Source organism: Branchiostoma floridae, chromosome 6 (genome assembly GCF_000003815.2).
Source record: "Branchiostoma floridae strain S238N-H82 chromosome 6, Bfl_VNyyK, whole genome shotgun sequence".
Lineage (NCBI taxonomy): Eukaryota > Metazoa > Chordata > Leptocardii > Amphioxiformes > Branchiostomatidae > Branchiostoma > Branchiostoma floridae.
Genome location: NC_049984.1, coordinates 13,439,781 through 13,452,211, shown reverse-complemented (window position 1 = coordinate 13,452,211; position 12,431 = coordinate 13,439,781). Strand labels below are relative to the sequence as shown.

At 38.9% G+C, this 12,431-nt stretch overlaps 1 protein-coding gene across 3 annotated transcripts in view; it reads left to right on the top strand.

Moving 5' to 3' along the window:
* Positions 1-273: 273 nt before the first annotated feature.
* The window catches only part of LOC118417496, a 29,968-nt gene continuing 17,810 nt past the window's right edge, over positions 274-12,431 (top strand). For 2 of the 3 annotated variants that reach the window (XM_035823075.1, XM_035823073.1), the window contains exons 1-3: positions 274-332; positions 2,061-2,075; positions 5,046-5,214. In XM_035823075.1, coding sequence (XP_035678968.1) covers positions 316-332; positions 2,061-2,075; positions 5,046-5,214 — 201 coding nt within the window. In that variant the 5' untranslated portion in view covers positions 274-315. The remainder of the gene's footprint in view (positions 333-2,060; positions 2,076-5,045; positions 5,215-12,431) is intronic. The other variant, XM_035823074.1, reaches the window with a different exon arrangement.

The window sequence follows — 12,431 nt, the reverse complement described above, 5'->3', positions numbered from 1 at the left end:
CACTGCTCACGGACCTTCACGTCTTCTGGGCTTCCCTACTCTCCGAGCAGAGGTTAGGCTTCCGATTGTTTCTGTCGTCTTCATTGCGCGTTTTTGTCAAGCTTTGAATTTTGTCAGGTTTTCTTCTGTAGCCACGCGGACAAGAGGGGAATCTGGGAAATTAGAAAGCCCGAAAAAAACGTACAATGTTGTAAATACCGAAACAAGTCTGGGTCTCTTCTCTGCTTTGAGATTAGGGCTTTCCCTCCAGCGTTCTGTCTTACCTACCCCTGCGTTACGAGTGGCCTCGCCCGGGGATCCCACCATTCCAGATTCATGATGGCGGACACGAGGTGAGTGTGTGAGCGTGTAGCGGTATTGATTAGCTTTTCTGCTGTTTTCCCTTCAACAGTAGGAGCTGACAGTGTGCCACTGAGGTACGGTGCAGCTAAGTATAAGCTTCACCGCCGGTATCGACGTTATTGCCCATAATCCTAGCTATTCATCGTCTGTTGGCAAGAGAAAACAGCACCCAGCGCTCACTAACGGTTGACAACAAAGCTGTTGTGAGTTTGGCCCATTCCCATAGATGGTCCCTCGGGACTGGCCAATGCGTGTCGGAATTTTGGCCACCCTCTATTCATGTTTACAAATCAAATGTGGGACCATCACGTTTTTGCCGTAACGTTTAAGTTGGATTGATGTGAATTTAATATGATTATGAATTTGGTCCGGAGTATTCTATTGCAATTGAAAGACCGAGGCTATAATTTGACAGGATGATGCGATTTTGTTGTTGTTCCTGTCAATACGAATGTTTCTGTGCCATTGAGTCGAATGATTGACAGGATGTTCTTGTCAATAGAGTTTGTACGAACTATTGACAGGATGTGTTCCTTTGATTGATAGCACCTCATGATCGATGATCCTGTCAACTCTATTGCTTATAAATTATAACGACAACACTAACCCTAAGGATGATCCTGTAAAATGGTACAGAACCACATTACACCATTCATTGAATGACAGTGTCTATTGGTTCAAAGAAATTCCTGTGCTTCCTGTTAGTAAGGCTTTTTGGCACTACCAGATACTAGTAGTGACACTGGGTGTTCCAGGCATAGCCACAGCGTTATTGAACTAGATAGCAAGCTGTCATCTTCACCTGAGTCTTGAGGATCATACAGTCGGACATCCCGATCAAATGTAATTATTACAATCAATACTACAGGATATGACGTTCCTTTAGTTTGCTTCACTTCACTTTATTGATTGGTATCACAGGTCACTGCCTTCCCTTCTAACTGTTCTATAGCCCTGCCCTATTTAACCTTAAATCCTCTGGACATCCCAAAAATTATGTGTGCATGTCAAAAATATGTTGGGAAAAAAGTTGCCTTCAAAATACTAGTGACATAAAATCTAAGTGGTCAGGAAGTTCTAACAAATGATTGAACACACAGACCAAGGTATACCAAACAACAATTTTTTAAAAAATTAGTTTACACCTACTTTGACTTTGGAAGACTTTGCATTACATGTATGTTCTGATTTACAATCTATTTTGCTGATTTTATGGCGGCTTCTTTTTTTGTGATTTACAGTATGGCCACAGACTTTTTTCTTTTCGAAACGAACAACAATTGACATGCACGGATGTCATCCACATGATCAAGTTTATGTAGAAATCCTTGCTAACTGCAACGCAAAAACCTGCTCGCCTCCATTGCTTAGAGTGTTACTGTACCTTTACCTGTAGCTACTTAATTGCTGTTGGGATTGATAATCACAAGAAGATACAATTTATAAGCCTCCCAAACCTATTTCAATGGCATTTAGTAATTTGGTTTCTTATTGGTCTTTTCTGACATCCTCTCTGACTGGATGCAGCCTTGGATAGCATTGGCAACCATGTCAGGACCATTTGGCAATCAGAAACCCAAATCAATTAAAAGCCTTCCAAAGGCATTTCTACTAGTAGGGGCCCAGTGGTTTGGGAGGCTCCATTGAAAAAAAAATGAAACAATCTCTTGTCTACATCTTTCTGTCCTGTCTTCTTCATGCCTCTTTGTGACACACAGGAGGAAGATGCCAAGGTAAGGATACACCTGTCTGTTTTTCTATTGTTATGCAAATATCTTGTATCTAAGGAATATCATTTATATAGGATCTATGCTCTTAAGCTGAGGCTTAAAGGATGATGTGTGTATGGGGAATGGCTTGACCAGCAAAGATTTATCACCATGTCTCCTGTTCAAGTGCCTATAGCAACCAGACACTTTATTCCCACTTCCCTCAAGCTTGCCTGAGACATTCAATACTCATTATCATGAATGAACTGTGATCGCAGTTGGATTAATTGCGACAGTGATATTTAGAAAAGGAAGTCCCAACCAAATGGAGTTGGACCTTTGTATACGATGTTGTACATTTCATGTAGGTGTATGGTGTAGTGGTCTGTCCACTCACCACATCTAGATCTGCTTCATAAAGCTAGCTTATGGCATCCCTCTGCACGTAAAAGCAAAGTTTATTACCAGCAGACCAGCCACCTGCTGTAGTGCTCACACAAATGTGTATGGCCCAAAATGTGTGTGGCACTGGAGATGGATGCCAATGCTATGTATCTGTTATGTATGCCCAAATGACTCCTTTCTTTCTTCGAAATGATCTTCCATCCATTGTCATTTGTCACTGTAGAAAATACCTTCAGCAGTTTGAGATCAAAGAATCCAGGGGAAATGCTCATAGGAAATGTTTTAAAAAAAACGCAATTCCCGGTTCTACCACTTTACAAGTCTGTCATCATCTGTTCGTGTGAAGAGTTGTAAATGGACTTCCTGAACTAAAATCCCCTTTCACATCACCATGTAGTGAAGGATATGCCCATGTACACCCTACTTTGTGTTGGATAGCCACAGATCCTACAGACCCAGGGTGGTGTGAATGCTTGATTTCTCTTGAATGCACGATTGTTGGGAAAATGTGTTATCTTGTGTGAACAGACGTGTGTATGACGTACTTGTGCATGAGGTCACCAGTTGCTACATCCATCAGTCTGCATCACCAAGCAGCAAAATCACATCTGTTACTGTTACTGTTAGTAAGGGCGAGGGATTAACAATACCAGTAGCAAATTACAGTGCATCCTGAAGCCAGACTATTTCCAGCTCCTTGGCCACCATGCCCTCAAAGAAATTGTACCACAGCCCCTATGCCTAAGGCTTTAACTAGTCTGGGAGTATGTTAGCTATAGGGCCATCAGTATCTGCCCTGTGTAGGCCCTGGAAACAGCTGGCATGCAGGCTAACTAGGGTTTTATCCCATCTAGTAGGAGTGGTTATTGGTACAAATGTTAACCATTCAGGTCCAGGTCTGGTCCAGGTCCTGACGATCGGGTTCAGGTTTGGACATAAACCTGGGCCAGACCCTGTTAAGTAGTAGATTGTCATTTTCTGGTTGTCTTTGACTGGTAAGCCCAAAGACGTGTTACCATCAGGCTGGTTCTGTTCATTTTCCTAGTCAGTCCAATTACCTGTCTATTCATTTTTGGGGTACAGTTTTCTAGACCAGTCCAGCTAGAAATACTGGTTCTATACTGCAATTTTAGCAATACTGTCTAGTGATACTATTATTAATAGTGATGAGCATTTGCATTGTTAACTAATTGTTGTTCAGTATTCCATAGCCTTTACCAAATTGCCAAGTAAAATTACTCTTTGAAAAAATGAATGAGAGCACATTACAGTGTTCCAGTCAGTCTGAGTCCTCTGTAATCTAGAACTCGGTACTATAACAATGTTTGATGTGCAGTTCTTGTAGATTGAAGTTGATGTGTGATTCAATCATAGTCAAACAATCCTGAAATCCAGGCGGAAACAATTTCATTATCAGGAGATGCAATTCCATTAAAACTTGGATTCGCTCCAGGGCTCGTTTCCTGTTCTTGATTAGTATCTATGCTGGATACAATCCATTATTAGAGGTACAATAAAAATGTTGTGGAATGGCAAAAGTTTTCTTGTAATAGATATTCGTCTGTGGAGTTGGATAAAACAATGACCATATTTAATAATTGCTTGATTTGAATGTTAATCTTCAGAGAATAAAATTTTTTGGTTAATCAATGTTTAAAATGTCCATAAAATTTACTTGCTATGGCCAAAATGCTGTGGCCAGATATCTCAAAGCATTGTACTTAAGTCTAAAGTAATGATTCAGAAACATTTGCACTTTTGAAAGTTTCTTCAACTATAATCACCTTGAGTGTGCAGGGTTGGACAGGTTCACGCCGGATCCATTAAGGAAGTTTGACATTAACCTTTTACGTGTCTAAAAAAAAACTTTTCACATGGCGAGCACATTGTGCATCAATGCCATGGTAAAGGTTACATGGTATTGAACTTCCTTATCTATGTTTTGCAAGCTTTGGTACTGCCCCAGAAAAGTGAATGAACTGTAATATTTTACTTGTTACATGAAGTAGACGCACAGCCTATGTTTTTGGTTTTGTTTGTGTGCTTGCACCGATTAACTGAAGATCTTTTTGACGACTTTGTGTGAATTTTATGTATGTTTGTCCTGAAGAAACACAGCAATTGTAGGCCCCCTAGCAGTATTTTTTAGGTACTGCATCATAACAGGCATTCTTCCTGAAAGTATATGGTATTGTCAATGGATAGCTGGTCAGTCATAGAATGAGGATGACCAATGATCTCATATCAGAGGGAGATAGCTGGACTTGATCAAGCTTTGATAGAAGCGAAGAGGAGGACGACTAACACCAGTGATGGCTATGGCATTTAACAATTCACAAACTCTAAATGTTTCAGGATATAAGATCATCAATTTATTTTTTTAAATTCAAGTTTCTGAATCTCTTGTCAGCAGTATATGCCTTTACCTTTGCCTATCTGGCAACAGCTCTTTAGATTAGACTTCACAAAGGTAGATATAGCATTTTAAAAAGGTTTGATTTTGACTATTTGAAATTCTTTAGATCAGTCTGTGTAAGCTCAAGTCTTACATTACTTTATGAATTGCTATAATGAATTTTTTTTTCACAGTCCTTTGGTTATAGAAGAATGTCCAGAGGAAGATGACCACAGAGGCAGGAGAAGACAGAACCATATAGCAGAGGAGTTTGGGATAGAGATGAACAACACAGGCCACAGTAGGAGGAGGAGATACAGTATAGAGGAGGAGGAGGACTGCTCAGAGGATGGAGACACTCCCGTGAGTTGGATGGTCTTATCTAGAGTCAACTCTTTGCTTGTTTTGCTCAACTGGAAGAATGCAACACACCAGTTTTCGTATGAAGACTGTGTTGTAGAATCCATGGTTGAACAGGTTTAAGCTTTGATCCAATACAAGGAAGACACTCACTATGAATTTCCAGTCAATCTTGTCCAGTCAATCTTGTCTGTACAAGACACTAGTTTTGACTGTGAGGTATGGTCCATATGCACCAGGATGGAACTCTACTCTTTTTGATAAGACTTAGTGTGATGGGTTCTGAAGGTGTTTTTTCTCTCGAACACCTTACGACATTGGGAGATGGGATCTTTTCTGTGATCATTATTAAAAAAAATTGACTTACTCTTAATTTGCAAACATATTGAATTGCATCTATTTGAAGCTTTTTTTATGTGAGAAACAAGGATTACAGAACGATGCATAATATAAAACAAAATCACAAGTGTGATTCTTTGAAGGTGACATGTTGTCTTATGCGAAGAATAGACATATTATTAAGTTAAGTCAAGTCAAAAGAATGATCAGATAGATGACAGTTGAATAATTTCATGATAAATAGATCCAAATGTTGCCATAACTTTAATGATTTTTGTTTGTAATAAAAATCTGTCTCTTTTTATCCTTCGGGGATATGCTTCATTATTAATTAATAAAGAGCTGCTATAATACGATCATAATGGTCTGTGCATTGATCAGTACATATAATATATTATCTAAATTTCAAAGAGCGATACGGGAATAATACGAGAATGTTACGAGAATAATAGTCCCTAACATAATGAAGGTTACCTATCAGACTGATGCAGCTGAACCTTCAGGTCTTTTAGATTTTAAATTTCAACATTTTGATAAAGAAGAAAGATAAACTAGCTTAGCTATCTTCACATATAATGCTTACAATGATTCTATCTGGTGTTATGAAATACGCAAATAAATCTCGTCCGTGTTTCCTTCTACTGATAGTCGAACCTGTCTATATAGTGACCTGACTAATACATACAAATTAGTCTGGGTTTTTCTTGCTTTGTTCCTTTTCACATTTTTTGTTTTCATGCCTTCTCCTGTAAAATCCTTAATATGGTTTATACCTAATACATTTCACAATGTGTGGAAATGCCTTGGGACCAGTGTGTGGTTCTATGATATATAACCCCCTGGGTTGAATATACCGTGCATCAGAATGATATCTTGCGAAGATCTCTCTACATGGAAGTACATCATATATATCATGTAGGTTAATCTTCAAATAATGGCTGATCTATGACCTGAACTGGTCATGTTCCTCCCCATGCTGAACAGACTGTCATCTATGTTCCAGTGAATGGAACATCAATAAATGATTAATGGCTAGAGCACACCCCCATCACTGCCTCCAGGACTGTTCTCTTTAATCAAATGTCTTGACCCTTTCGATGAACCGTCTTCATCCCATCCATTCATATAAATTTTCTGACCAGGGTTGTCTCCTGCTGTGAACTTTGTAGCTCTCATTGTTGGGGGGAGGGGGGGGGTTATTTGTGGCAGGTTTTGGAAAGCATTCATCAATTATTAATGATTGGGACACTGAAAAGAAAACAACACAATTTGATTCAGTTGGAGTTTGTTAGTTTGTGTTGTAAAGGTCTTAGTTAAATCTGTCATTTTAAGCCTACAAAACATATTTTCATATCATGAAGTTTAGATATTTAGGACAGACAGTGTAGAATTTTTGTCCCTCTATCCCAACAAGCAAATTTCTATCTCAGAATAGAGGGACGGGTCCTGGAGGTGTTATTTTACAACTTGAAACAAAAATATTACCAGCTGAGAAGTTTCATGTTGAACTGACAGGTTCACTTAAAATTCAACATTTACGATAAGGCAATCACGAAAAATAGTGCAATGCCTTACAGCAGTATTGATGTAACTTCATGTTCGCTTAAGATGGTAAAATGTCCTGTAATATCGACTGCCCCAGGTAGCAGTTTCCTTCACCCAATATTCATTATTCAGGGCACGTGTGTGCAGTAGACCCGATACAAGGATCGGTTTTACCACTGACACTCACTGATAGAAGTTACCGAGATGGTTCCGACCCAAAGAACCGGGTTTATCTCTGTATCCTTCCTGGGAGCACATTATCTTCAGAATCTGTCAGGAAGCGATCCTTTGCTCATTTCATTCTCGCCGAGTGATAAAAGGTGTTGAGGGGAAAGTTAATGTGCCTTCTAAGTACGTCTGAGTACGTCAGGCAGACTTTTAACATTCGGCAGAAGGTATGCGATCAAAGACTGGAAGGTCTTAGCTTGCAGTCTGGTGTGTGAAGCTCCGGAGTAAGTTGACAGGGTTCAAAAGGCTGATGGGCAATGCGTCATGTTCTGTGATCTCATCCTTTTAATGGTCTACGCTTCTGAGTTCCCTCATGCACCATTATGGAGTAGGAAAAGTCCAGTCCACCCACATTCTGACTTAAGTCTGAAGATAATCATGGCATGTATGGCATATGCCAGTCATTCCTGTAGATTCATTTGATTTTTCAGTGCTGTTGTTTTGTGGTACATGTATATGAGGGAAACACAGATTTTAGCTGTGGTTTAAATTTGTGGAAGAAACAATTCTAAGTCTGTAGTTATGGTCTGTAGTATAGTCTTGTACGAGGGAGACATGTTTGCAGTGTCAGACATGAATTTGTATTAGATCTACACACACTACAAAGGTAAAACCATCATAATTAAAGTTTCAAGATCTGCAGTCTGTTCTCCTCTTGCAGATAATTCTTTAGACTTGAAGTGTTTAAAAATGGAAACCTTGCTTTAGTATCTACATGTACAAATGTAGATCCTTTGCTAATGATTTACTGACAGTGTTAAGCATTGAAGGGTGTTCGGGTATGAGTAATGGCGAATTGCAATAACTTGCAACGCCTAGTTGAAATACACATGCAGACCCTCCTGAAGCAAGTAACAGTTACCACAGATACAGAACTATGTAATACCGACCTTTCACTATGTTTCAATCGATGTGTCCCGACCTAAATCATGGACTTTGATAAATAGGGCAACCCTAGTCAGTGTACTTTTTACAGCAACAAGGTTAATGGACTCCTTCATCTGAGTTGCATACTACAGTATGGAGATGTTTAAAGAGATTACATGTCTGACCAGGTATGAAGTCTATCACAACATAGAATCTGACTCATGAGAATAATGAAACAAACTCACTATTTTTGGTCATAATTTGAATCTACATGTGTGAATGCTGATATATTACACAGAAAGGCAGTTATACCAGCTATAGAAATATGCGCATTTTCAGTCTGCACTTAAGTCATCCATCTCAGAAGTTTCCCCCAAAACTAGGAAACTTTGTGCAGATTTTTATCATGTTCTTTACCAATACTGTGAAAAATAATGCAAATATGTTAAAAATTAGTTGCAAAAGTCAGTTTGATTGGAGATTTAAAAAAATATTCAAACTCAGAACATTTGCAGTTTGTTCGTTGTGGGTAGCATTACTCAAGAAGTTGTGGATGATATTAGGTATGTGGGTAGATGTTGGGAAAACAAAGGTCAAGTTTGATAATGTACTTCCTTAAGTGGCTCTCAATGGTTCCGCCACAGACATTTTGGATAGACTATGGTCAAGAGTTGTGTGTGATGAGTTGTGAGAAGCAGAGAGTAAGTGGTGTAGGTTAGTGCTCCTTGGGCCTTTTTTCAAGTGTAGGGGCCAATTTTTATTGAGACTTTAAAAGGGAATAACTTAAGATGGAGGTGACAGATCGTCATGGTTTTGGTATATAGATAGATTAAGGGAGCTTGTTAATGAGTGTGACAAACCTGTCCCTGAATGTTGCACGGATTATTCCTATACATGCAGAAGAGATCAGCTCTACATGGACTTAGCCCACTTTTTTCACTTTGCCCAAAGACATGTTCTACATACTAATGTTTCACCAGGCTTTTATGTACCAATGCACATCAGCTGTGCCCTGCAAAATGTGAATTACGATCAATAATTACACAGTCGATCTCTAAACAGGGTCAGGAGTTCAACCACTGGTTACAAGGAATGCATATCCTGATGTGAACAGTTGACTGAGTCCAGAAAATCTGCAAAATGTACATGGCATTAAAGCAAGCTTCATTGACTGTATAAGTAGCAGCATAGCATGCATGTTAAGTGGCATATCAAGACAAAAGTATGATATGCTACAAGTATGTAATATTGTAGTCTTGGATTACTATAAGAATGCATGATGCCATTTTTAGTCCACCCCATGGGAGTAAAGTACTGTCTTTGGCTTTCTACAATTCCCACTACTGTGTAGTACTGTACAATGGAATGTTACCATGCATTCTCAATGCTGATATTTATATCTGCGGCACTAGACCTAATCCTAAGCAGTATAGGTATTAAAGGGGGTTATGCATGCCATCTCTGATGCCTGATTGCCTTATGTAACAAAGAAATGTTATTTGATTCTAATGGGAATAGTCAGATCCTTTTTCATGCAGCTGGTTTTCTCGTGCAGAAAATGATCTGTTCTGAATGTATGACAGGGTTCCAATTCTAAGGGTTTGTGCTGTAAAAGTAAATGATAGCTATTTGTACAGAGCACGTCATGAGGTATTCTTGATGTGCAACCAAGCAGTGCTGACTGATCATTCAGCTTGGATCAAAGTCTGCCTCCACCGTCTCGACTCTTTGATGGTTTAATGGCTATTGATTTGATGATATACCAGTCAGGCACAAAATGGTAGTGCCATGCTTGGAGAGATAGCGGGTAGCGAGGATAGCCAGTAGTTGTCATGAAGTTTGAAACAGCGTAGATCTTTCTGTCAGTGTGGGTGTTGTTTGATTGATGAGGGAGTAGTTATACAGAGCTAGCTGTGTATCATTATATTTCAGCCATACCATAGGTATGGTGAAATATATTGTATTCGTAATGTTTCTTTCTTCTTTCTTTCTTTCTTTCTCCTGCCAAATCTTCAAATCGAATCAACTCCGCCGTTTTTTAACCGATTGACTTGAAATTTGGCACAAAGGTAGAGTAAGTCAATACCCTCAGGTGTTTTTTTCATTTTTTTCATATCTGCCTTTGAAATGATTTTATTGAGGTTTTTGTCAATTTTTATGTATATTTTGGGCTCCTGTACCCTGGTATTACAGCCGAATGACATGAAATTTGGTACAGAGGTGCCCTGATCATATGCCCACCCAGATTTGATAACAGTTTTGGTATACGGTACAACAAAATGCTTAATTTTGCGATTTTTGGCCATTTTTTGACAAAAAAAGCACATTTTTGCCTCCTGTACCCTCGTTTTACAACCGAATGACCTGAAATTTGGTATAAAAGTGCCCTTCAATTTTGTGCGCATTAATTCAATAACAGTTTTTCCGTACAGTACAACATAATGCTTAATATTGCAATTTTATGGCCATTTTTAGACAAAAATTGGACATTTTTGGCTCCTGTTCCCTCGTTTTACAACCAAATGACCCGAAATTTGGTAAAGGGGTGCTCTAGATATTTATCCAAATGATCCATGTATAATTTTTGGCATGGAACACTTTAAAATGATATATTTGGGAATTTTTTGGGTCATTTTCCAATGGCCAAAGGGGTCAACGACCTCAAGGCCTATTGTTGCATGAGGGAGATGGCTGAAATATGCTGTATTTGCTCTCAAGCAAATGTCGGCCTTTCTAGTTTTGTCTGCGGTAGTCAAAGCACCCTGCAGCTGAAATCAGTACTAATATCTGTATCTTTTTCAGCCAGCTGCAGTCTAGTTTGAGTATGATGCTAGTCATGATGTTTTATATAACAGTTACTGTCTTTCAGCACCAAGGACAAATCCACCTCACATCCTGCCCACCCCTCTACCACCCTGATCATGGTACAGTCCACATCCTGTGTGGTGTACAATATACAATGAATGTTAAACTCAGGCAGGACGATGTGTGGAATCAACAAAAAAACGAACAATTTTTAGTGGGTGCTAAAATCAAAGGACTTGTATTCAATTGCAGTGAAACATGTTGTATTTTCAAGTAGCTAGTACATGTAATAGTAATATGTAGTGAAATCATCGTAGTGGACGTGATTTGATGAATATGACATGCTGCCTTGCGCATAACTTTTGTCTCCATTCTAGTGATATAGCAGTGAACCTGACACTCTCAGTTAATGTACCTTTAGTTACTTGAGTATAAATGTATTTCATCAAGTATGAGACACTTGCAACAATATCTGTATATCAATACATATATGCAAAAAACTAAACCATGAAATAATGACTTTAGAGTATCAACAAGCTGTACTTTGGAATAGCACACCCCATTGTGTCTTCTATCAATATTATATAGCTTAGAATCTATGTGTAGGTTGTACTAGATTAATGCCACTGGGCAGCAGTCTTGTACACTGCTTTGCTTACTTTGTGCCTGTTACAATTGTTTTCAAACATTGACTTGATTTCTACAAGTGCAAAGAAAAGGATTCAATTTGACATTGGCAAGCAGGCCTGTAAACTTTGCATTTTCCTTGGTGGGTACTTGGTAACTCTGACCTCATTTCAGTATTCCGTAACCTCTGTGTTCATGGCTCACTACTCGTTTTTATACAATGAGATTTTTCACGAGCTATTGACTGTGTTGCCAGTTTTCTTAACTGAATATGACTACTTCACACGATAACGTTCAAAGCCAATAAACTACATATTGTCCATTAATCGCTACACGCAGTCACTCTTACAATTTCCTGTGAGAAAATGCAGGTTGTGGCGCCCTTGGGAAATTTATGCAGGCTTCTATTGAGTGATCACTTCTCGACTGATACATGCTGTAGGTGTCACCCAGGGAAATTAGGGTCAATGGCTAGATGTGGAAAGACGTACTAGGAATCAAATTCTGCGGCGTGACTCAATATCAGAAAGAGCCAATGGTGTCACGCTAGTGGTCGTGATATACTGCGGGTCTTATTTCCTTGTATCCATTACCCTTGAAGACAGGGTTATAAGACGTGAAAGCTAAAGATGGTATACTTGGGATGGTCACAGCGCTTGGACAGTTTTCATCTGAAATGTGTGCACCTACACTATTTTATGTTGGTAAGAATTATGTGGAAAAAAACTGTCTAGTTGAATAGTTTTTCTGGATTCTATTAAATGTAGAGCTCTTTTCATTCTTTTAAGATTCCTTAGAGCAGAATTTTA